This window comes from Schistocerca piceifrons, chromosome 8, assembly GCF_021461385.2.
Source record: "Schistocerca piceifrons isolate TAMUIC-IGC-003096 chromosome 8, iqSchPice1.1, whole genome shotgun sequence".
Taxonomy (NCBI): Eukaryota; Metazoa; Arthropoda; class Insecta; order Orthoptera; family Acrididae; genus Schistocerca; species Schistocerca piceifrons.
This window is the reverse complement of record NC_060145.1, coordinates 93,817,072-93,843,745: the sequence shown is the minus strand read 5'-3', so window position 1 is coordinate 93,843,745 and position 26,674 is coordinate 93,817,072. Positions and strand designations below refer to the sequence as shown.

General features: G+C 39.4%; 1 protein-coding gene across 1 annotated transcript in view; it reads right to left on the bottom strand.

Moving 5' to 3' along the window:
- LOC124711432 (signal peptide peptidase-like 3) overlaps positions 1-26,674 on the bottom strand; it is a 78,973-nt gene that overhangs the window by 30,970 nt on the left and 21,329 nt on the right. The window contains exons 4-6 of the mRNA XM_047241501.1: positions 20,624-20,745; positions 2,655-2,774; positions 2,477-2,555 (exon numbers count right to left, since the gene is read on the bottom strand). Of these exons, the coding sequence (XP_047097457.1) occupies positions 2,477-2,555; positions 2,655-2,774; positions 20,624-20,745 (321 nt within the window). The remainder of the gene's footprint in view (positions 1-2,476; positions 2,556-2,654; positions 2,775-20,623; positions 20,746-26,674) is intronic.

Here is a 26,674-nt window from a genome sequence, read left to right as displayed (position 1 = left end):
TTCGATCGTGTTGAAATATGCAAATGCCACCCCTGAATTGCTCTTCAACAGTGGGAAGCCAGAAGGTGCTTAAAACATCAATGAAGGCCTGTGCTGTGATAGTGCCATGCAAAATAAAAGAGGGTGCAAGCCCCTTCCATGAAAAACACGACCACACCGAACAACACTGCCTCCGAATTTTACTGTTGGCATGACACACGCTGGAGGTGACGTTCACTGGGCATTCACCATACCCACACTCTGCCATCGGATTGCCACATTGTGCACCATGATTCGTCACTCCACACAGTTTTTCCACTGTTCAATCATCTAATGTTTATGCCCCTTACGCCAAGCAAGGTGTCATTTGGCATTTACCGGCGTGAGGTTTGGTTTTTGAGCAGCCGCTCGGATTTCATAGTCAAGTTTTCTCACCTCCCGCCTAACTGTCATAGTACTTGCAGTGGATCCTGATGCAGTTTGGAATTCCTGTGTGATGGTCCGGATATATGTCTGCCTATTACACATTATGACCCTCTTCGACTGTCAGCGAACTCTGTCAGTCAACAGACGAGGTCAGCCTGTATGCTTTTGTGCTGTTTCTACTTCACTATCACATCAGAAACAGTGGACTTAGGGATGCTTAGGAGTGTGGAAGTATAAAAGTGACACCCAATCACCTGACCACGTTCGAAGTCTGTGAGCTCCGTGGAGCACCCTATTCTGCTCTCTCACTATGTCTAATGACTACAGAGGTCACTGATATGGAGTACCGCAGTAGAGGGCAGCACAATGCACCTAATATGAAAAACATATGTTTTTGGGGGGTGTCCGGATACTTTTGATCACATAGCGTATATGTGACTGCTTTCACAGATGGCACAAACTCTATAGAAGCATGATCACCAACCAACTGCTCACTGAAATGAATGGCCACTGACAAATTGTGATCAAGAGCAGAACTGACTGACAAATTGCAGAACACGCTCATGAGCACAATGTGTTTGATTTCAAAAGCTGCTTCACATAACGTGCCATCTGCAACCCCCCCCCCCCCCGCCGCACTTTTCCTGAGCTACATAGATGGGAATTATCCTTGAAACACATCAAAACATCCTTCCTTCACGTAATCCTCTCAACCCAATCTTCGCTAATATCCTACAACCACACCATGTTCCCTATAGTCTCCCCTTCCTCTGCTCTGTCTCCACCTATGCATCCACTCTCCCGTGTCATTAGTATCATGCACTGTACGAACTCACCAGTTCACCGTGTTGCATACCTTTCCTGTGCTACTGCTGGATCTCCCTCCCAGATTCCTACTTCATACACCTGCTGCCTTCCCTCCAAGCTATCTGCCACTCTCCTCCAATCCTCCCTCCCCTCCCCACTTCTTTTCTTTCTTCTTGCCTCACCCACTCCAATTGTACATTCTAGCTCAAAAAAGGATTTGTCCAAAAGATAAATAAGTGTGTGTGTGTCAGTGACTCCACACCTCTACTACCAAATCAGTTGTACCTTTACTCTTAAATTATTTACATAAACAAAAGAACAGCATTTTATAAAACTCAGTTATAAACTGAAACACTGTATGTGATGCAATAGCAGGCTGCATATTAAGTAAATATTTCTTTTAATGTCCAAAATACTGAATGTATGCACAGACTTATAACAAGTTAACAGGTTTTGTGAGTAAAAAATAAATACATACTCACAGAAGTTAACACATGATGGTAATTTGTGCTTTAGGGTTTTCGTTACAAATATAATCTTGGAATTTTTATCAACTTCTGATGCTGTATTGGGTAGCTACAGTCAGCAATATTTGAGGTTCTAAATTTAGATTTTACAGCATTACTTACATAAATTTAACAATATTAAGATTTTTAAATAATTTTTTTTTATGGAATAAAAACCTAGAGATGATGAGGACAGGTCATCACATATAGCTATTTCTAGATATGAGAATGTGTTGAATTTGAGCTTTTAATTATTACTCTTCAAAAATCTTCTGGTATTAGTCGGTTTTCAGCAACCAAGATACAGATGTCCATGCTTGAGTAAATGGCAATTTATTACCATTTATATCATAAAATTTAATAAATAATAACATAACTTACAGTCATTTCTCCTCAACTGCAACTCTACAAACAAACTGCCTGTCAGTATGTACATGCCACCACAGAAAATTTACTCCCTTAGATGAAATTTCTTTTAAACAATCCCAGAAAAAAAAGTATCAAACATTCAAAAATAAAATACTGGAAAGAGAAGTGGTTTGCACTATCTGCCACTCATTCTTAGTGTGGCGCAGAAAAGAGTAACATGTTCAGCCACATAAATCTCTGCCTACAAAGTGACATGAAGATTTTAATAAACTAAAAATTGACCCCAAACATGAACCGGAACCATATTTGCTTGGCAGTTCCTAATTTTTAAACGTGCAATAATAATGAATAGTTGAGCTCTCATGTTAATACAGTACACTAGCACTCACTTGTTTCCATCAGAACACGGTCTTATGATGTACTGACACATTGGTAGCAGCAAAAAAGCCAAAGCAACTGTTGCAATTACTGAAACAAAAGTATGATGAAAATTAATCTCAGACAGCTCATGTCACTGCATACAAAAGTTCAAACTTAGTTGGTAGAATGATGTAACATTTCACTTACTTGCTGTGCATATAGCAAACAACATTTGCATAGAATCAAAGAAGAAGAACATGACTAGGAGTGAAACTGAAGCTCCTAGTGGGAGGCAAAGGGCCTGCATGGTATCCAAAGTTTGTACATCTGTGAAAGAGAAGAAAATTGAACATATATACATCAACAAATCATACCTCTTTATGAGAGTTACATTTGCATATATTGCACTACATACTATCATATGATTTTTTGCAACCCTATCTTCACTCTCTTGATTCTTTGTTTTTTCTATCCAGGCAGAGGATTACAACAGTCAGAGTCTAGACCCAAGGGTAGTGCTGTTACTTACATGCTACATGTGTGTGATGGAAATGGAAGTACTGAATTTTATTTGATTCTGCAAGATTACATTGTGTACAGCAAGCGCGCACGCCCACACACACACACACACACACACACACACACACACACACACACACACACAGAGAGAGAGAGAGAGAGAGAGAGAGAGAGAGAGAGAGAGAGAGATCCTTCTGTATCAGTTATTTCCTACAGACCAAACATTTTGATTAAAATCTGTAACATCACTGATTACGAAGAAGAACAATATATAAAAATTCAGTGTAATAGGTATTCTTTGTATAAATCATTTCCTATCAAATAACACGAGTTTCTTTGGAAAGTTAGTGTCATGTGTACTATGAGGTAGGTTTGTGGCAGACTCCTTAGTAACTTGAAATGTGAGTACCGATGTCCTTTTTCAAGGACTGTCAGTGGATGGGGTATGCTTCGTATCTCTTTCTTCCTCTGTGTGTTGTAGGTATGCACACTGTCATGTGTAATGCACTTTGAACTCTCTTTTCTAATATGTGTTACTGTTTTGATTATGTACATAGATAGCAGGTACAGCACTAGACTCTGCCCCTGGAGGTCCTAGACTCAATCCTGGGTAGGGGTGGGGATTTTTCCTTGATCCAGTCCCTACAGGATTGCCCCAGGACCACTCAGCCTCCTACTAAGTAAGTCCCCAGGACCCTTCCTGGGGGGGGGGGGGGGGGCCGCCACCCTCCCCCTCCTAGTGCCAAGGCAAAGAAAGGCTGCATTCAACAAGCAGTTAGGCCAATGGCCCCAACATGGTCTTGTTCCACAGACTACACCTTCTCACAGAAAATTGTTCAATTCACTCAATTCACTTCGCAAAACTGCAATATCAATGAGTCACAGATGGAATCGGTCAACTGTGCTTATCTTCAGTTTTTCTGGAATAACTCCATCCAGGAAAGAGCAGTTTGCCTTGTCCAGTAATTGTGCAATTGTTTATTCACTTACAAAAAACAGCTGTGTTATTTGATTAGATGTTTCATCTTCACCAGCTGATTTCTTCACTTTTAGTTTCTGTGTTCTTATCAATTTTATTTTGTGACCGGTTTCAAAAACATGTTGCTGTATATTTACTTACTTTTGATACCTTGCAACTTTCTTTTTTGGACTGTTTCTTCCAAGTTTCAAGTTGGCTACCATGTTTATGTTGCTATCATTGAGTATGTTTACTATTTCTCTACCATTAACAGTCACTGCACTGACTATTTTCACTGACCTGATATATGTTTCTTTCAGCCACTTTTTCCATTCTTTCAGTATTAATTACGTTCCAAATTACCTTTAGAATGTTATTTGATTTCATTATAGCAGTGTTCATTGGTCCTTATCTGTTTCCCTATCATCTTTCTCTATTCAATTTGTAACATGTATAGTTTTAGGCTTTTTACATCTGTCTCACTTGGTAATCAGCTAGATTTGATCTTGCACTTTTCTTGGCTCTCTGTTTTGGGTAATGCTACATTAAAATGATATTTAATTTGTAGTATTAAATGCACCTAGCATAACATACCACTTTCGATAAAGCAACGTGTTACCCACTGACTAACTAATCAAAGAATGACAGTGAAAATATTTTTTAAAAAAATTTTGTAAGCTAATTAGTTTAGAATTGCAAACTGTTTAGAAGTTTATTATTGTTTGTGCATATACACTGGGCTGGATGGTCACCATGTATCTCCAAGATGGGACACTGATGGCAGTTTGGCTATGCATTGCTATATCTGCTGGCTTGGCAATTATTCCATGCAATGATGTCCCGGCTACGGCACTCAGTGAATACAGGTGCCTCCTTGACAAAGGTGCTGAAGTCATGGAGGACATACATTGATTCATTAAGTGCCATATTCATACAGAACTGTTATTAATACTGCCAGATTGAGTTTAGATAGCATTAGATTGACTGCATGAACATTCTTTGGAGATGTGTTTCCCTTATATCATCAATTTTAACAGAAGACTACTTTTTAATTTATTTATTTACATTTTCTTTGCATGGAGCCATCGTAATGATGGCTTTTGCACACATCACACTTAATACTATTGTTATATTTACACTTACAAAATACATTATATTCTGTAGTTGTTGCTTCTTATGTCTTTTTTTACATTTATCACATTACAACTGATATGCTAATGCCTCATGTTACAATCACTATCTTAAAATTTGTTGAAAGAATATAAACATTTTTCTATTACAAAAGATGTTAATTTTGTTTTAAAAGATTTCCCATGTACGTTCTTGGAGAGTTTGGTAGCTTGTTATACCAAATCAAACCACTGTTATATGGACATGAAAATGTCTGCTTGTGTGTGTATATGTGCGGTTGGATATGGGGGTGTGTGCGAGTGTATACCTGTCCTTTTTTACCCCTAAGGTAAGTCTTTCCGCTCCCGGGATTGGAATGACTCCTTACCCTCTCCCTTAAAACCCACATCCTTTCGTCTTTCCCTCTCGTTCCCTCTTTCCTGATGAAGCAACCGTTGGTTGCGAAAGCTTGAATTTTGTGTGTATGTTTGTGTTTGTTTGTGTGTCTATCGACCTGCCAGCGCTTTCGTTTGGTAAGTCACATCATCTTTGTTTTTAGATATATTTTTCCCACGTGGAATGTTTCCCTCTATTATATCTATATATATACATATATATATAGATCCTCCTTCCCTCTTTCCTGACGAAGCAACCGTGGGTTGCGAAAGCCGAAATTTTGTGTATGTGTTTGTGTGTTTTTTTATTGTGCCTATCTACCAGCGCTTTCCCGTTTGGTAAGTCATGGAATCTTTGTTTTTAATATATATATATATATATATATATATATATATATATATATATATATATATATATATATACACACTCCTGGAAATTGAAATAAGAACACCGTGAATTATATATATATATATATATATATACACACTCCTGGAAATTGAAATAAGAACACCGTGAATTCATTGTCCCAGGAAGGGGAAACTTTATTGACACATTCCTGGGGTCAGATACATCATATGATCACACTGACAGAACCACAGGCACATAGACACAGGCAACAGAGCATGCACAATGTCGGCACTAGTACAGTGTATATCCACCTTTCGCAGCAATGCAGGCTGCTATTCTCCCACGGAGACGATCGTAGAGATGCTGGATGTAGTCCTGTGGAACGGCTTGCCATGCCATTTCCACCTGGCGCCTCAGTTGGACCAGCGTTCGTGCTGGACGTGCAGACCGCGTGAGACGACGCTTCATCCAGTCCCAAACACGCTCAATGGGGGACAGATCCGGAGACCTTGCTGGCCAGGGTAGTTGACTTACACCTTCTAGAGCACGTTGGGTGGCACGGGATACATGCGGACGTGCATTGTCCTGTTGGAACAGCAAGTTCCCTTGCCGGTCTAGGAATGGTAGAACGATGGGTTCGATGACGGTTTGGATGTACCGTGCACTATTCAGTGTCCCCTCGACGATCACCAGTGGTGTACGGCCAGTGTAGGAGATCGCTCCCCACACCATGATGCCGGGTGTTGGCCCTGTGTGCCTCGGTCGTATGCAGTCCTGATTGTGGCGCTCACCTGCACGGCGCCAAACATGCATACGACCATCATTGGCACCAAGGCAGGAGCGACTCTCATCGCTGAAGACGACACGTCTCCATTCGTCCCTCCATTCACGCCTGTCGCGACACCACTGGAGGCGGGCTGCACGATGTTGGGGCGTGAGCGGAAGACGGCCTAACGGTGTGCGGGACCGTAGCCCAGGTTCATGGAGACGGTTGCGAACGGTCCTCGCCGATACCCCAGGAGCAACAGTGTCCCTAATTTGCTGGGAAGTGGCGGTGCGGTCCCCTACGGCACTGCGTAGGATCCTACGGTCTTGGCGTGCATCCGTGCGTCGCTGCGGTCCGGTCCCAGGTCGACGGGCACGTGCATCTTCCGCCGACCACTGGCGACAACATCGATGTACTGTGGAGATCTCACGCCCCACGTGTTGAGCAATTCGGCGGTACGTCCACCCGGCCTCCCGCATGCCCACTATACGCCCTCGCTCAGAGTCCGTCAACTGCACATACGGTTCACGTCCACGCTGTCGCGGCATGCTACCAGTGTTAAAGACTGCGATGGAGCTCCGTATGCCACGGCAAACTGGCTGACACTGACGGCGGCGGTGCACAAATGCTGCGCAGCTAGCGCCATTCGACGGCCAACACCGCGGTTCCTGGTGTGTCCGCTGTGCCGTGCGTGTGATCATTGCTTGTACAGCCCTCTCGCAGTGTCCGGAGCAAGTATGGTGGGTCTGACACACCGGTGTCAATGTGTTCTTTTTTCCATTTCCAGGAGTGTATATATATAAAATAGAGGGAAACATTCCACGTGGGAAAAATTATATATAAAAACAAAGATGAGGTGACTTACCGAACGAAAGCGCTGGCAGGTCGATAGACACACAAGCAAACACAAACATACACACAAAATTCTAGCTTTCGCAACCAACGGTTGCCTCATCAGGAAAGAGGGAAGGAGAGGGAAAGATGAAAGGATGTGGGTTTTAAGGGAGAGGGTAAGGAGTCATTCCAATCCCGGGTGCGGAAAGACTTACCTTAGTGGGAAAAAAGGACAGGTATACACTCGCACACACTTGTGTCTGTATGTGTGGATGGATGTGTGTGTGTGTGTGTGTGTGTGTGTGTGTGTGTGTGTGTGTGTGTGCGCGAGTGTATACCTGTCCTTTTTTCCCACTAAGGTAAGTCTTTCCGTTCCCGGGATTGGAATGACTCCTTACCCTCTCCCTTAAAACCCACATCCTTTCATCTTTCCCTCTCCTTCCCTCTTTCCTGATGAGGCAACCGTTGGTTGCGAAAGCTAGAATTTTGTGTGTATGTTTGTGTTAGCTTGTGTGTCTATCGACCTGCCAGCGCTTTCGTTCGGTAAGTCACCTCATCTTTGTTTTTATATAAAGGAAGAGAAAAAAGGGTCCAAGGATTGAGCCCTGTGGTACACCTTGTAATACAGGTTAAATGGTGGACTGGGAGTTCATGATTTTATTATCTAGTTTGTATTGTATGACAATTTAATGCTTTGCTTATGATTCAGCAGGTATGTGGTTAAAAGATTCATGGCTTGATCCCTAATACTCTAAGATTTTGGCTTTTTAAGAAGTAGCCTATGGTTTACCATATCAAATGCTCTTCTCAGGTCCAAAAATATACCTGCAGTCTGCATCTTCTGGTCCAACAGACAGTAAACTTCATGAACTGTGTAGCTGCTGTGGTTGTACTTAGCTCTTTTCTGAAGCCATGCTGTTAATCTACGAGCAGTTTATGTTTTGTGAAAAAGGCACTTAGCTGAGAAAGGATAATGCTTTCGAATATCTTACTAAAAGTGGGAATTAATGATATTGGTCTATAGCTGGAGACATCTTCTTAACTTCCGTTTTTATACACTGGTTTCACTACATTCATTTTTAGAACCGGTGGAAACATGTTTTCTCTAATGCTGCAATTAATCAGGTAAGAGGTTTAGAGATTTCTTTTAAGCACGCTTTAGTAATAGCACTGGATACGCCATCCCATCCAGATGAAAATTTTTTCTTTAGCACGTATATTGCCCTGCGAACCTCCTGCTCATTCACCTCCACAAATTCAAATTCGGTACACTGGGTGAGAGGGCATCGGATCTCTACTTGTGAATCTATAATATGGGTTGATTGTTCACCAGAAATGTAGTAGTTATTAAAAATATTACATGTAGTATCTGGTTTTTTTTTTATGTCATCATCATGTCTTATGCGGATATGTTCCATGTTCATCTTGTTGGGATCTTTTTGGCATTTGTCAATCACCTTCCAAGATGCTTTGCTTATGTTGTCAGACTGTTCTATTGTTTTGCTGTTAATCTGATTCCTTAGATTAACAATTTCAGTTTTAAAAGTTTGCTTGGGCATATTGTATTTTTCCTTGAACACCTGCATAGTAGTAGCTTTATAAAGCTGGTTTAGATCATGTACTTGCTGCCTGAGGCTAATCAGATTTGTTGGGAGTTTTAGTCTAGGATTACTTCCATTTTGACAGTGTTTAACTACCTTCTGGATTTCTCTGACTGGACAACTACATTCATAATGATGCAGTAGGGTTGAGTAGAATTCATTCCATTTCTCATCCGACCCTTTTACCTGGTACACAGAATCCCATTTCTCATTCGCTAGTTTGTCTTTAAGAGCATTAATATTTGAGGTATTCAGCATTCGTTTCTCTAGCACAATTTTTGTTAGTTAGGCACAACTGAAGTTTTGTACTCTATCACCTGACAGAAGTGATCAGAATAAAGAAAATCTAAGTTACTGTAATTTACCTTATCTATAACATCTTTGTTGATTATGGCATAATCTATTTTAGTGGAACATGTGTCCTTCACTCTGGTGTCAGAGTTCACTATATTTACAAGATAGTATGAGGTCAGTACATCACTGAGTTTCAAGTTTACTATACTATTTGAGTTTAAATCTATATTAAAGTCACCTAATATAGTAAGGTCATTAGAACCGGCCTGACCAACAACACTACTAAGTTTATCCACAAACAGCATTACATCAGCATTTGGTGGCCTATATACTCCAATCACTTTATGTTTTGGTAACTTAAGCTCATTACTGTGGAGTACAATACCTGTCATTTCAATTGATCCTTCTTTGGTGTGGTGTTCAAGAAAGGAATTTTTTTTTAGCTTCTATATCCTTATTAACATAAACTGCCAAACCACCACCTTTATGGTTTCGCCTACAATAACTATTTGCTAGTATGTAACCTTCTATTATATAATATATTATTTCACTGCATTTTAGCCCACGTGGCAAGTGTTCCTCTATGAATATTTGTAGAATGTCTAGTTTGTTTCTGAGATATTGCACATTTAAGTGCATTAACTTTAAGGATGTTATCCCTTCTTGTTTATTTACCATCTTGCACGAATCAAACAAATCAAAATTGTTTAAGTTACACTTTTTACGACATTTTGCATACACTGGTTTTTTGGAATTGACCTGCAATGACTGATCACTTATTTCACAGCCTGGCTTTTCTTTGCGTGAACAGGACTCAGTCATATCTGAAATACATCCCTGAAAACTATTATTATGGTCCTTTATTCTAAAAAAGTCTCATGATTGTAGCCCAGAGCAATTGGAGCTTTCTCCACACTGTCTTTCTTGCACAGTTTGCTTATGTGGAAAACTGGCTTGGCCTTCCCTTTCCTGTTTAAGTGGAATCCGTGTTTTGTGTGTTCATCACGACTCATCTTACTTAAGTCTATCAAACGCACACGGCTAAATTTATCACACAGTTTCTTTAGCTCGGAATTGTAGTGTTGAATCTCTTTGTTTACACATGACCACAGTGGTAAATCATGTTGCACTGGCACATTTGTGATGACAATGTTCGTTTGAAATAGTTTTGATAATATGTTACAGAAGCATCGCAGGGCTGTCTTGCTTTCGTTTTTGTATATGTCGTTGCCGCCGCCAATAATCACAACGTAAGCGTCTTTGTTAAATTGACTTGTTTCTGAAACTTCCTGGCAGATTAAAACTGTGGCCCGACCGAGACTCGAACTCGGGACCTTTGCCTTTCGCGGGCAAGTGCTCTACCATCTGAGCTACCGAAGCACGACTCACGCCCGGTACTCACAGCTTTACTTCTGCCAGTATCTCGTCTCCTACCTTCCAAACTTTACAGAAGCTCTCCTGTGAAACCTGCAGAACTAGCACTCCTGAAAGAAAGGATATAGCGGAGACATGGCTTAGTCACAGCCTGGAGGATGTTTCCAGAAGGAGATTTTCACTCTGCAGCGGAGTGTGCGCTGATATGAAACTTCCTGGCAGATTAAAACTGTGTGCCCGAACGAGACTCGAACTCGGGACCTTTGCCTTTCACGGGCAAGTGCTCTACCATCTGAGCTTACGAAGCACGACTCACGCCCGGTACTCACAGCTTTACTTCTGCCAGTATCTCGTCTCCTACCTTCCAAATTTTACAGAAGCTCTCCTGCGAAACTTGCAGAACCAGCACTCCTGAAAGAAAGGATATAGCGGAGATATATTCATATCAGCACACACTCCGCTGCAGAGTGAAAATCTCATTCTGGAAACATCCCCCAGGCTGTGGCTAAGCTATGTCTCCGCTACTAGTGCTGAGAATTTGTTTGATAATGGTATCACTGGGGCTGTACTTACATGTAGTTCTTGCTTGTGTTTTTTTTTTTTTTTTTTTTTTTTCCTTCAGCACAAGCCACATTTTTTGCACGGAATGACTATTAACAACGGTGTTGTCTTGAGTTAGGCGATAATTCTAATCCACTGCTTTATATTGTTGCCAGCTCTTGGTATTTCCTCAGAAGTTCTTGATATTTTGTATTGATTGACACTAAATCATCTGCTACACGCTTATTATTTTTTCTTATTGTTGGAAGAAATACTTTCTGTCATTTAGTACACAGCTGAGAACCGATTAAAGCTTCCAGATTCCAGCACAACAGCTACAATGGTGCGAAGAGGTCCGTTTTGAGAATAACTATACAGTGTGTCTGAACAGTATTCCAAGAAGCAACACTTCAGAATTTGAGAGCAACAACATTCACATGCTGAACATAAAACACTTTTTCAGACATAGGGAACATTCCACACTGCTTTACATTTACTTTGGGTGCCTAGTCTTGTATGCTGCTTTGCATTTACATTGGGTGTGCTAGTCTTGGTTTCCCTACTTAATACAGTATTTTTCTACAGAAATTATTATTTTGCTTACTTATAATAAAGGCTTCATTGGTTGTTTTGATTTTAATATGTCAACATTTGGGCAAGAGCAGGTCATCTGCCCATGATGACCAGATATTTCTATTTGAAGCACGTGTGTTTCATAGGGATAATGATTATGTAAATAACTGTCTGACTTTGAGAAGTCATGCCTCTGGGTGCAGATTGTTTCACTGTTATACTTCATTAACAATTCTTCAACATGTTATCTTGTTTTTGATCCTTTTCTCATGTCTCCATAAATAATGTTTCTCTTCATATTCATTCACAGTAAATTAGCCTCATTTTATTCATAAAAACACTAATCTTGCAACTTGGTGATCCGCATACACAAAACACTCTAAAGCCATCTGTCATTACACCCACAACTTCAAAATATTTTTATTTAACTCTGATTAATCCCACACCTTTATGTCTGGTTTATTTCACTTTACAGTACTTCCACTTCTAAGTTCTTGTTATCAATATACTGCATATTCTAATGTAGCACTTTTACACAATTTTCCTTTATCTGACTTACATGTTGTGGGCTGTATTCTCAGTGCAATTTCTGTCATTCCCTTCTTGGGGTGGTGCTTACATTTTGCTCTTTCAGCTAGTGTCTGATTTTTTGCAGCCACGAGACTGAATTAGTTCCCCTTGTTTCTAATAATTTTGCAAATATCCGTCAACATCATGCTGAAAGTTACAGACCCAATCTAATCAAACACAGATCATCCTTTCCTAGGTAGTTTTCACACAGAAATTTCTTTGGTCTGTGAAAACTGCCCTAAGATTAACACATTGTTCCTTGACAGCACAATCTGTTTTATGACACCACTAAATATGAACCTGTATCGTGCATAGATACTTCTTGCCAAATAAATCAGAGTTCTTGTGTCTATTTAAATATTCATTGATCTGCTGCATTCTAATTCCAGGTTGTACACTGATTTTGCAGCTGGAGACAGCTATATTTTCAACAGTTTGCTGCCTGTCATTGGCAATTGATTTTCATTTGCTTGCATAGCTATGGTCCAGTCTTTACTTTTACTTTACATAAGAGAGTGTGTAAATAATCAAACAGGGAGCATCATGTAGACATGTTTTGCAGCCATGGGTAGAATTGATTGGGTCAAAATGTGACATCTATATAAAGATAAAATACACAATGTATTTGAAATAACAGCTACTGAAAACATAAAAGTTAACAATATGTATGTCCTAAGAAAGTGAAATTTTTATCACACAATTCATAACCAAAATGTATGCTATTTGTGTCACTGACTTCCCTCTGAGTAACTGCTTGAACTGATCAGTACAAGTAACCAAGCTCCTTGTCATAATACACACTGGTTGTCCTTGATAACTCACAACCAAACTATCATATCTGAGTCTAGCATAGTCCTTGGAGCTTCATTACAAACCAATCTGTCACAATAACATTCATTCCAAACAAGATGTAAAAAAGAAACTGTCAAGGTTGAGGAGATGAACATTTAATGAAACCACAAATAACATACAAAGGACTTCTACATACCACGCAAATACTTTAAGACCAAAGGAGACCACTTTGAATAGCCGATGCGTTGAGTTGGGTGCACAGAAAAGAAGTAACACCTGCTAGCTTTCAGAGCCAACCTTTGATGGGCTTAGAGTAAAAAGAAACACCACACACGCCCATGTGCCCCCCCCCCCCTCCCCCCCCCCCCTCTCTCTCTCTCTCTCTCTCTCTCTCTCTCTCTCTCACACACACACACACACACACACACACACACACACACAATTTTGTACTATCAAAAATATCCCACCTCCTATTAACCTAGAATAAAGACAAGAAATACTAAAGAGTGTTAGGTTGTTCCATACGATTTCAGACAAGCTGCTGGCTGTCAATAAGATGCTGCCACAATATTTCGGGACAAAACTCTTCTGGCCATCATCAGATGCATAGTGGCTAAAGTACACTAGGCTCCTCTGTTTAAAAGGAGCCAGCGGGTGCACAGTGTACCAGTTGTCACTGTTTTTGTGTTATTAGGATGCACGTGCATCTGCTCCAAGCCTTTGATTTGCTGGGAGCACCCTCTTTCTAATCAGATCAATTATCTTCACATGATAAAACTGAAGAATAAAGCAGATTATGCACAGCATAGCATTATTTTATCAGAGGATTCCATGCATTATCTAACAGGAAGCCACTATCCCAATTGGTAAGTGTCTCAGACAGTCATACTTCTTCTGATTCATTGATAACACAAGTATGAATCACACCATTTTGTGTTGTTGTATTTCATGAGATCACCAGTACAATTACAGTGCTCTGCGAAAGCAGATTTCCTGGCTCGGAGAAGCTGAGTATGCCACTGGTGTTCTACAGTGTGCTGCTGAACACTGTTCCAACAGCTCTCCTATAGCATGTATGATTTGCCACACTCACTCAGGATCTTGCACTGCTCTTAAATCACATCCTGCCTGATAACAAAGGTGTGAAGATTTTTTTATGGAGGATGAAAGATCACTTTAACCTTATGTTTTCTTGATATTCTGCCCATTTCCACAAAAACATTTCCAATCTATGGCAGGTAGGCTGTAAGCCTGAAGGTTTCGTCCTCTTCCTTGTTGTATTGTTTGTAGTACTCTCTGTATCTGCTGAGATGAATATCCATTTTCCAGGAAACAGTCTGCAAGTGTTCAAATATTGCTTGCACATCACTGGCATCTGAGGCGATATGCGCTTAGCAAATCAAGGTCCTCAGAATGTTCATTATTTGTGCCAGATGGTGGCAACTAGTAGCCTGCAAATACAGATTGGCATTAGTGGGCTTTTGAAAAGCCCAATTTTCCCAAGTGTTCAATACAATGAAACAAAAATTGTGTCCCTTAGTTCAAACTTTTGGAACCCTGTTATCAATGAATCACTGGAAATATGACTGTTTGAGGCGCCTATCAATCAGGATGACAGATTCCAGTTAGGTAATGCCTGCTATGCATAATTGGCTTCATTCTTCAGTTTTATCATGGGAAGACAATTGAACACATACCAAAGAGGACGTTTCCTGCAACACACAGACTTGCACCACATGCATATGCACCCTTTTAATGCACACAAAGTGACAACTAATACACTGCACACATACTGATGTGTTTTAAATAGAGGATCTCAATGTGCTTTGGCCACTATGCACCAGAAGACTTTCCAAAACAACGCGACAGCTGGAAGCAACTTTTCGACATCTGGCTGTTTGCCTGAAATTTTATGGTGCAGTATATGCTGTGAAAGTTTTAAATTTCACAGGATAGTGTTTTTGTAACATACTGATGGAAATTTACACTGGAAAAGCCATATACTTGTAGTAGATCTGCAAGAATGTTTAGGTATTAGAATAATTGTAAACGGTGGGGGTAACTCCTCACTTAGACAAAAATTATTCATTGTGCAGAAGGAAGCCATTAGAATTATAAGCACGATTCATCCATGTACATCTTGCAAGCATCAATTTGAGCAACTGGGAATACTAACCGCAGCCTCACATTACATTCATCCCATTACAAAATTTGCTATCAACAATCCAACGGAGTCTGAGACTTAAAACAGACATATTCACAACTACTACAACATCAAGGATCTGCATTACCCATTACTGAATCTAACTTTGGGACAGAAAAAGGTGAACTATATAGCAATAGAAGCCTTTGACAATCTAGCCATACATATGTAAATAAAATTTCTGACAGATAGTAGCAGTGTTTTTAAATGTAGATAAAAAATGTTTCTTCTTAATGACTTCTGAAATACAATAGAGGATTTCTTGAGCAGATATAGTCATTTATACAGAAAAACCTGTAAATTGCCAGCATGCAATTATATAAATATCTTCTCATCTTTTTTAAATGTGTGTTCTATGGTTGTTCATCTGACACATTCCACATTTAATGGTTAACATGAACCAAACTAACAACCTGAAATGCCAGCATTCCGCTTGATAATACTGTGTTGTTTGTCTTCAGTGAGTGTGAAACTTACGACAGCGAATGGCAGATCTTGATATATCAAGTTTGCAAGTAGGCCTGGAATCCATTGCAATAAGACTAAAACAACGTACAATCAAGGTTCAAAAAGAAAAGAATAAAATTAAGCAATGAAGTAGTAGAACCAACTGACAAATTATTGTATTTAGGATAACTGAAGACAATGACTGGATGGACAGTAAAACAAATATGCAGGAGAAAATTATCTTCTGCATCTGCATATATACTTCCCAAGCCCCCATGGCGGAAGGTACCCTGTACCAAAGTTAGTCATTTCCTTTCCTGTCCCACTCACTAATGGAGTGAGAAAAAAAGGACTTCTATATGCCTCTGCATGAGCCCTAATTTTTCTTGTCTTCGCAGTCCTTATGTGAAATCTATGTTTGTGGCAGTAGAATAGTATTGCAGTAGCTGCAAATGCTGGTACTCTAAATTTTCTCAATAGTGTTTTGCAAAAAGAACATCCCCTTCCCTCCAAGGACGCCCATTTGACTTCATGGACTATTCCTCTAGTATTTCCTTAACGTCTTCCTTTAATCCAACTTGGTGGAGATTCCAAAGGCTTCAGTAGCAATCAGTGATACAGTGAACAAGTGTTCTAGACAGCATCTCCCTTACAGATGATCTACACTTTCCTAGGATTCTCCCAATTAACAGAAGTCGATCATTCGCCTTCCCTACAACCAACCTTGCTTCTCTCTCCATTTCATATTGCTCTGCAACATTACACCTAGATCTTTCATCAATGTGAATGTGTCAAGCAGCACATTACTAATACTGTACTCTTCACATTACAGGATTGTTTTTACTACTCACTCAAATTAACTTACATTTTTCTACACTTACAGCAATCTGCCCTTTATCACACCAAACAGAAATTCTGTCCAAGTCATCCTGCAGCCTCCTATAATCACTCAATGATGACACTTTCCTGTGATCAACTACAGCGCCATCAACAAATGGTCACAGATTGCTGCTCATCCTTCCTATCACATCATGTATCTATATAGAGAACAAGTCTGGATGGTCCTATCACATTACCCTGGGGAACCTGACAATACCCTTGTCTCTGATGAACATGCTATCCAGGATAACATACAGGGTTCTATTACTTAACAAGTCGTCAAGCCACTCACACATCTTAAAAATCTAGGAAAATGGAATCCACCTACAGCCGTTCATCCATGATTCACTGTATAGTGTACAAGAAAACCACAAGCTGAATTTTAAGTATGTGGTTCTCTCTAAATGTGTACTGAGTTATTGGACATGATTTTCTGTATCAAGGAAATTATATTCAAACTTCCTGCTTGGGAGTTTGTGCTGGGTGAGATATTTGTGACAAATGCAAAATTAAGTAAGCCACTAACAGTGCTGAAGGCTACACTTTCCTAGGATTCTCCCAATTAACCAAAGTCGATCATTCGCCTCCCCTACAACCGACCTTGCCTCTCACTCCATTTCATATTGCTCTGCAACGTTACACCTAGATCTTTAATCTGTCAAGTCGCAGCCTCCTGTAATCACTCAATGATGACACTTTCCTGTGATCAACCACAGCGCCATCAACAAACGGTCACAGATTGCTGCTCATCCTTCCTATCACATTATGTATCTATATAGAGAACAAGTCTGAATGGTCCTATCACATTACCCTGGGGAACCTGAGAATACCCTTGTCTCTGATATTTAAAACCAAATTGGGATTTCATTTGGACTTGCCGATTTATTTGTTTTCAACTATTTCAGCTGCTTTTCTATTCTAGGGATGTCTTTCTATGTTCTCCATATAGAAGTCTGTGCAATGATTAAACAATAATGTGTCTGTATGTTGCTCCTGCGAGGAAAATTTTTTTAAACACAAAAATTAAAACTTCAGCAATCCTTTTGCTACCACACCAGATTGATCAATGTGAGACTGAACAGAACCTTGAATGTGCTTTGCACTTTTGTTTGTGACCAGAAATTCTCAGGTTCTTGGCAAGTTCTATTGCTAAAGCCGGGTTCACACACGCAACAAAAGTATCGCCACTAGTCAAGTCATTCTGGAGTGGCGTTGTGAGCTACCCTTCACACAGGACGCCACAAATTCTTCGTAATTGCGCAGTTTGCAAAATGGCGTCACCTGTCTCAGCTGATTAAACGGCTGTACATATTACTAAATAAGATGTTTTGGAAACATAATAATTGTAAAATATTACTTACCAAAGTGTTTCTCATCTCTCTTGTCTCAACTACATGTTTTAAGAACCGGTCTGCAGCTTCAAACCAAGCAAGGATGGGTATATAAATTCCGTCTGTAGACGCACCACTCTTAAGTGATTTCAGTACTTTTTTATGTTCATTCATGTAAGCATTTCAAATGCTTCGAATTTTTAATTTTGTTGTAGCTACATCAATTCCAGGTACATATTCACGCATACTGTTTACTATTTCAATTAATGCAGCATCTCTCAAATTTCTGTCTTTGTATGATTCGCTTTTGTGGTTCCAAAGGCATTCTCATTCTTGATACACCTCCAAGAATCACATAATTGTCACTGTTGACCACTTTTTCGACATATTAATAGCAAACGCACAAACAAAAAGCACTATCTGCGAACTTATACGCACTAGAAAGGTTTGAATCCAGCCGCGAGGTAGCAATCGAATGACATTATTCGATTGTGGAGAAGGCAAAATGGCGCAACAAAGTAGAACCAAGTTCAACTTTTTGTGGCGTGACAAAATTTTCGCTTCTTAAATGGCGCCACCGAAAACTAGGGGTTCACACATGCAATTACAAAGCAACTGCAGTTCACCATTAGCAGTGGCGATACTTTTGTTGCCTGTGTGAACCCGGCTTAATTTATGACAGTGGAAGTAACTGTATGCTTTGAGCATCTATCTTTTTAAAGATGCACATATTTTTACTACTTTTTGTTTTCAACATTTCTGCATTCTGTTTTGAACCAAGAGTGCAACAATCTCTGTTTCCTCGGCATTTTCCAAATTTTACTATGAAACCACAGCGGGTCTTTTCTGTTCTTAGTCCAGCTACTTGCTACACACTTCTCCAGAGCACAATTTAGAATTACTTTGAACTTCGTCCGTAATTCATCTATGTCCATTATACTATAACTAAATTATGTTCAATCTTTGTCTAATTAGGACACAAACAGCTGCTCATCCGATCTTTCCAGCATTAAAATTCTCCTAGTTTTCTGGGTGGATTTACAAAGTTAAGCAAGTACTGTTTCCACAATGGCATTATGATCACTAATCCTGTCTCTACACTGACACTGTAGATGTCTGAAGTGTGGGTTGTCAGACCAGCTGCTCAAAACAGTTTCCGAAAAATGTATTCAGAATAGCTTAAAAGAAATCACTTTCAGTGCCATCTACAATTAATCCGCAGATATCTGGAGTATACTCAGCCGATTAAAGTTGCTTGCAACTAATAATGCATGACCAAGGTACTTCTGTGCTATGACCCAAGACTTTCTTTGAATGATTATGCAAGTGTTCTGGTGTAATCTGCAGGTCAGCAAAAACATCCAAAAATTAACTTGAGTTCACCTGGGCTCACATACAGATAACTTTGCAGACAAATTCAAATTCAAACCCAATAGATATAATATTTTTGTTGACTACAATGAAAACTTCCTCTCCTGTAGCATATAACTGTCTATTCAATAAACATTCCATACCTTATCAAATATTCTAGAGCTCACTGCTTTGGGTTTCACCCAGCTATCAGTTCAGAGTATAATTTGCATTGGACAGCTTTCCTTGACGGTAGTAAATCTAGGGACTTCGTTACAAATGCTTAAGTTTACTGGCCAATGATCTTCTTCAGTGCAGATGCACTCACATTGCCCTTACGGGAATTCGTAGATTGACTGTCATGAGTAATGAATATAGTGGGCAGGGGCACTACAAATGTGGTGTTTGAACAGTAAGTTGGAAGTGTCCCTGCAGTCGCACTATCCTCTGTGTCTTCGTTGGCTCAGTCGGAGAGAGCGTCTCTGTCATGTAAGCAAGAGATCCCGGGTTCAAGTCCTGCACAGGTTACACATTTTCTACTGTCCCCGTTGATATTTATCAAAACCTGTAAGCAGCTAATGTCTGAATTTCATTGTAATTTTATTACTGTTAAAATTTTGACATTAAAAAGTGTCTTTACTTTAGATGCAACATAATTTTGTTCCCTGCATAGCAACTGGAAGGGGTCCATCAGAGGACCTCAGAATATAGCCCCACCCACAAAAATACCTATGTGCACTCCACAAGTACTCTGCTACCCGAATAGCTGCTTCTTTTGTTTGATGTCTGAGAGTATTTGAAAAAACTAAATACAATTTTAAATACCAATCTTTCCTTGTGCCTTTTGCTGAATGTTTACAATCCGTGTCCATTAAAAAGTTCTCACTTACAGCAATGAGACCTGTACTTTTAATGTGGAAACCTTACAAAAACTGAGGGTTGCCCAGCAAATGTGCAGAATTACTAAGAGGGACTCGAAAACAAGTAAATGGATTAGGAAACAAGACTAGAGTGGAGTGTAACAATAATCTTAATAAGATGCAATGGAAGTGGACATAACATGGAGAAATGCAGACGAGTTAAGTGGATGGTGCTTGGTGAACTGGAGTCTTAAGAGTAATTTCTTTTACCCACCGCTGATTGAAAACTAGCAGCAATGTGATACCCTTCCGCATGTATAGTGCCTCTCTACAAGTGCCTTTGCCATTGGTGCCTCACTCAAGTTACAATATATTTACTCTGTACTACATACTTAAAAAGTCTAACTGAACAACGGTTCAATGCTTCTTACTGTTTTCAGCAACTGCCGCTGTTGCTGGGGTGGCCGTGCCAGTGGGCAGCCCTGCGAGACCTTGCTGGGCTCGTTCCTTCTCTTTCTCACGTTCACGGGCTTCTTGTTCCATGTTCAAGGATCTGTAGACGGAAAAAAAAGGAAGTGAAATAATTTCTACCATTGTTATAGCTTATATAATACCCACCACTTGAGCTTTCACTGGTCCACAAATTTTCACTTTTTTATTTGTTACAGAAATGAAAGTAGATGTGCTTTATGTATTTAAAAGGGCTAAACACAGATTTCAATGCTAAAATTGTCTCCCAGCTCAGTTTACAGGTAAAAAAAGATGTTTATGTTTCACAGTCACACTTATGAGACATTACAAGAGCTACATGGAAAGGCACTGTCACATGGGTTCCTCAGCCGCGAGTGAGTGAGTCAGACATTTCCAGTCCAGTATACAACCATAAAAAATGGCATTGTGAACTGACTGACACCTGATTAGCCATTTAGATCTTTCACAGCACAAAGCTGAACTCTTTGCCTCATGACTGCAGCAGTGAAAGATCATTGCTGACACAATAAACGTTATGTGTGTGTATGTTTTGGGAGCATCAGAAAAAACTTGAGTGTAATTTCGGTTCCAAAGGCGATGCTACATTTTACAGTGACATTTACAGTTTGATGAAAGGTCTGAGCCTTACATACAAACAAGATAATTGGAAACACTAAATACTGGCTCAAAAGCAAGCATGAAAGCAATATTATTGCTCAATAGTAATCAAAGGCCATCCATCCTGGTCACATATGCTGCCTTAGCTAAAGATCATGTCAAAATCTATTATAAACTGTGTTAATTAGAATAATCATGAATGGCTGGTATGTGGAGACTTCAAAGTTATTGCGATGCAGATGCATTTGCAAGGGGGCTCCATTATTAGTGCTGCTACCTATGCGAGTGCGACAGTTGGGCAAGAGGAAAATGCTACACACAGCGAGGATGGTCTAACTGGCTACAATATGTCCCATCATATCAGAACAGGGAATATTCATGCTTTCTGGAGGAGACATATATTTGTGCACCTTGCCTTGAGGAGTGGAAACTCAGCTCCAGTAGTGAACAAAACTATTTTTAGGAGTTCCAGTAAAAATGTTATTATTTACCTTTGTACAGAAGCAGAATGTTTTGGAAAATGACTGATCAAGTGTAAACAATGTTTTTGGAAGTTTTAAAAATTCTGTGACTGCTTCAGATGGGCTAAAAAATTCCAGGTGGCGTGCTATACTGTTGTAATTCTGAACTTCACGCTACTGAACTGTGTAGTACAAACTGAGCATATCAAAACTGAGAATCATTGTGGAACTTTCAAAACATTTATTGACTGTCAAAAGAAATGATTCTTTACACAGCAGGTCATTACTTCTATGCTTATGCTGGCTACCTCTGAAAGCATGTGATATGTGAGTGAGCATGACAGTATGAACTATGAACAACAACTTGTTTTTCTTACATCAAGCACTGTACATTAGGATCAACTAGCTGGCAGTGTACACCTAGTGAAATTTAGAATAAAGAACAACTATTTTGGCCAGGAACTTATTTTATTCAGTAGCTTCAGACCCCTGATAAGGAACCCCCTTTGCAGCAGGAACCAATATTTTATGCACTTGCTGAAAGTATAGAGCAGAACCCTCTTTGCAGCAGCAAGCAATGTTTTATGTGCTAGCTGAAATTTACGTAACAGCCTATCTTTTTGGACAGCTTTTCCAGTTTGAACTACATGTAATATCACTTCAGGGCAGGCTAAGGAAACACACAGAGGAGAATGAATTAACTCCAATAGACAGACAGACATTGGAGAATCCAAATATTTACTGTAACATTTACAGAAAAGGAATCGAGCACATGTATTATTGTATCATGCATGACAACATGGTTTAAATCCAGATGCTCGCAAAGTAACTGAGCCCAACATCTGTACTCATGCCAGAACTGCACATGTGTTTTTATTATGATAAACAGCCCTTGAAATGTGTCATATCATTTCAAAATACCAATACAGTGTATTCATGTGCAAAATAAGAAACAGGAAAATTTTAAAAAAGAAGGGGATGATACAAGTTGTTGACTGAAGGAGAACGGCCAAGAATGGGTGACCATAGTTTTCATTTCCTTGGACTGTTCCGTTCGGTATAACATCAGCACAGCAAAACCAACAGCATGCACTTATTGCCTGGTTCAATAGCTAACATGAAATACAAACACGAAATTTGGTCAGTATTACAGCTCCATTTTGGTGATACCTGTTGATTGGCTAGTAAATCATTAGATGGCTGCATTAACTTTAAGAGTTCTTCTGTAATACAACAAATATAGGTTGAAACCGAAAAAGTAAGTTAGACAGAAACTGAAAAACACTATGAATTACATAAGCCATACAAGACAATATTCATGCAATCATATAATGCAGGTTGTCCGCCTCCGTAGCATTACCGCCTACCATGCAGGGGGACCGGGTGTTGTGTGCCCTTCATCATCATTGACTTGCAAGTCACCGATGTGGCGTCACCTAAAAAGGATTTGCAATACGGCAGCCGAACTCCCCCGAAAGGGGCCTCCTGGCCAACAATGCCATACAATCATTTCCATTTCTATAATGCAGGCTTTCACAATCAATATCTAATCATTACTATGCTACAATGTACAGAGGCCATTGAAATTCGAAAACACAAAATCAACTTTAACAGAAAAGAGGGAGGACTGAAATTAGACAAGTTGTGGGAATTAGTACTAAATAAAGATTCATAACATATGTCGATGCCACTCAGTGAACTTAGGTAGCGGTCTGACAATGTCATAAACTGACCGTTGTGTGGATGCATACAAACAGCTTGGCTTGCTGAGCTTATTTGATATTGTAACTTCTTTCTGAGTTGTTACAGCCTCTGATGATGTCTCCAGCAATGGAAGATGAGACATTAGATAGATAAATGTATCCTTGGACCACAGCATAATACCCATAAAACAGATAGCACCAAAAACAGTTTGCATGCATTGTGAAATGTTAATCAAAAAGTTCGAATACTTGTTTTGGTAATCAAACTGCCTTTTCCTGCTAGCAGCAGGATAACACAGTTTGATTTGCAAAACAAGTATTTATATGCTTGCTGCGGAAGATGACCACACAAACAAACTTGTTAAAAAGTTCAAAATTTACAATGTCAAACCAGGAAACAAAGATACAATGAGCGAATAAAGTAGCAATTTTCCATGGTTACAGAAACTGAATACAAGTGTATGTGACAGTAATGTGGATGATTTTCTAAAGAGAATCATTAAAGTCAATATCTTATCAGGCAGATGATACAGAAGATCCATCACTATGACTGGCAGTGCATCAGGTACCAACAGCATTGATACTGACGTACAACCTATGAGTGTCCTTGAAGACAGGTTTACTAAAAGAGGGAGACATGTTGCAGAGGTTGAAAAGAGGCCAACAGCTGAAACTGTTAGTAAAAGAGGTAGCTGCCTCAGTAACTTGTGCTGATGTGGGACTGAGAAGATTGCTAAATGTAACCACGAGAACACAATTCTTGATATTTTTGTGAAATGTTTCACAACCAACAGGCATTAATCACTGCACTCATATTTTCAAGAGCTTTTGAATGCCATTAAAAAAAATAAAAAATCATACTTGCACCAATACCTCAGCTGAGACAAGAGTTAGAGAGAATTAACCATGAAACAAATTATGTGCCAATCTGCATACTATCATTTTCTGAAAACCTCTTATCAGTATCTTAAGCCGTTCGCAAAGTAAAACTGATGTTCATTTTCTCATGATCCATCTCAGGGACATTTTTTATTGTGATATATTCACTGATGTTTTTTCTTCAAATGTTTCAATTCATGAAATTTATGATTTCAGTCAAGAGATTTGGGATTTCATACTACTGCAGCTGTTGTGGATGGTTCTCTTCTGATGTGGTTTCACTGGCCATTTGATTATGAACCCTCTGTAGGTTTATACATTTCATGTGGGAGGAAGGGGCTGGGGCGGGGGGGACTTTAAATTTATGCTCTTATCTAATTCTTCGATCTGTCTCCTTTTCTTCACTCTCTAGCTTAATTTCGTATTCATATACCAGTTTCCACAATTCATGGAGAGTACTGAACTTGCCATTTACAGTAATCTAGTTGACTAACGAAGGTCTAATATAAACTAAAAATAAAATTGTAAACAACATGAAAATATGACCAGAAAGGTGGTTTGATATACAGGCACCCCACTGTGGTATTAGTCTGATTTTCGTATATGTATCTTGATGCACACTTTTTAGCTGCTTGAACTATACAACTCTTTGTTTCTCATACAATGCTGAAAATAAGAATAATTTAAAGGGCTACCCTAAATAAATGAGACTGAATGGAGTTAAACGCTGGCCCAGAGACAAGATGAGCAAGTGAAAATTTCTTGATGGGTCTGCCTGCTCTAAATTACCACTGAACCTTTTGTGCATTTCAGGAGGACACAATTTTCTGAGATCCACTGTAACTTAGTGAAAAGTCTTTCGCAAAATGAAGAGACTGTGACATAAGAAACCCAGTATGCATTCATTCAATTCAAGTTCCGTAGTTCTCAAGGAGTGCAACAAGGGATGAAGAAGAGTGAAGATTTACATTAATAAAATATGTGCAATACTTAGAGAGACAATATAACTTTTTAACAACAATGGACAATCACTACTCTGCTTAATAGTATTTGTGCTTACAAGTTAAACGGAACATCATGAATTTAAAGGAAAAAGTGCTGCAGTGAGAAAAGTTACTGCTTCCTCAATTACACTAAAATTACTTTACATTTGTTTGGTCATTCGATATTTGTTGATTAACTTGGTATTTTTAAAATAAAATAGTTATCTACTTTGAAAATTTAAAACTCCAGAAAATATAAAATGTATCTGGAATTTTATCTTAAAAAACGAGATTTATAAATGAAAAAGCAATAGTACAATGAGTAGAACTGCAGTGTGGGTGTTCAATTATTAATCACAACATAATATGTAGCTGATGCAAGACAGTAACAACAACAGGAGAAAGTCAAATATGCTACGGAAGAGAGCAGCCCACTAGAAAAGACATGAAAATATTATGAAAGTAATTATCAACACAAATTTCATGTATTATCTTGTATCCACAGAAATGACAGCCACATCTTAAAGAGTTCATAAATGGGGAAAGCTTCATGAGAATAACATGGTAAGAGTTATGAGGCAGGCAGCACCAGAGTATGGTAACAGGCTTACATAAAATGGCAGATGCTTAAGTCACGTAGAAAGAATCTTTTCAGCCGGTGGCGCCATGAGGGCATCAGCAGTGCTTAAGCAATAACACTGTAAACCATAATTATCATTAAGAGTGAGAGTAAGAGAGGGATAAGGGAAAGTGTCTGGAAGGAGCACATGTATGTTATGAAAAGCCTACAGCAGGTTCATGACATGAATTTACAACAGACATCTCCCTTCCTCCACACAGATTCTGAAAATCAGTGCATAATTAGGGCCCACGACACGGCGAGGGTCCTTCATCACACCAAGTGAGGGACTTCGGAGGCAAAGGGGAAATTGATTAAAACTCAGATGCACACACTCTGAAGAAAGAGTCATGGCACTTAGAGCAGGCAGGAGTAGAGGATGGATAGGATAGGCAGATCCTAGTGGAAATGCCAAGATAGCAGTACTGGCAGAAATCGTGAAAGTTACTAGCTGAGCAGGAATGAGCCCAGAGTTATCTGCAGCAATTCTGAACAGTAGATGGACTTCTAACTGAGGACTCCTGTGTGTCACGTCATGGGTGCAGATGCAGTTAGCACGAACAGGTTCTTTTACTAGGACGAACAGTGCTACTCAGTAACTGTCTCTGTGTAAAAATTTGGTCTTTCATGGACACAACTCATTTAGATCAACTATATAAAGGGTTCACTGAATAAAGTCCAAAGTTATAAAACACTCAGTGTTAATCACTCAATACTAATTCCAATACTTACCTTTTGTAATAAAGGA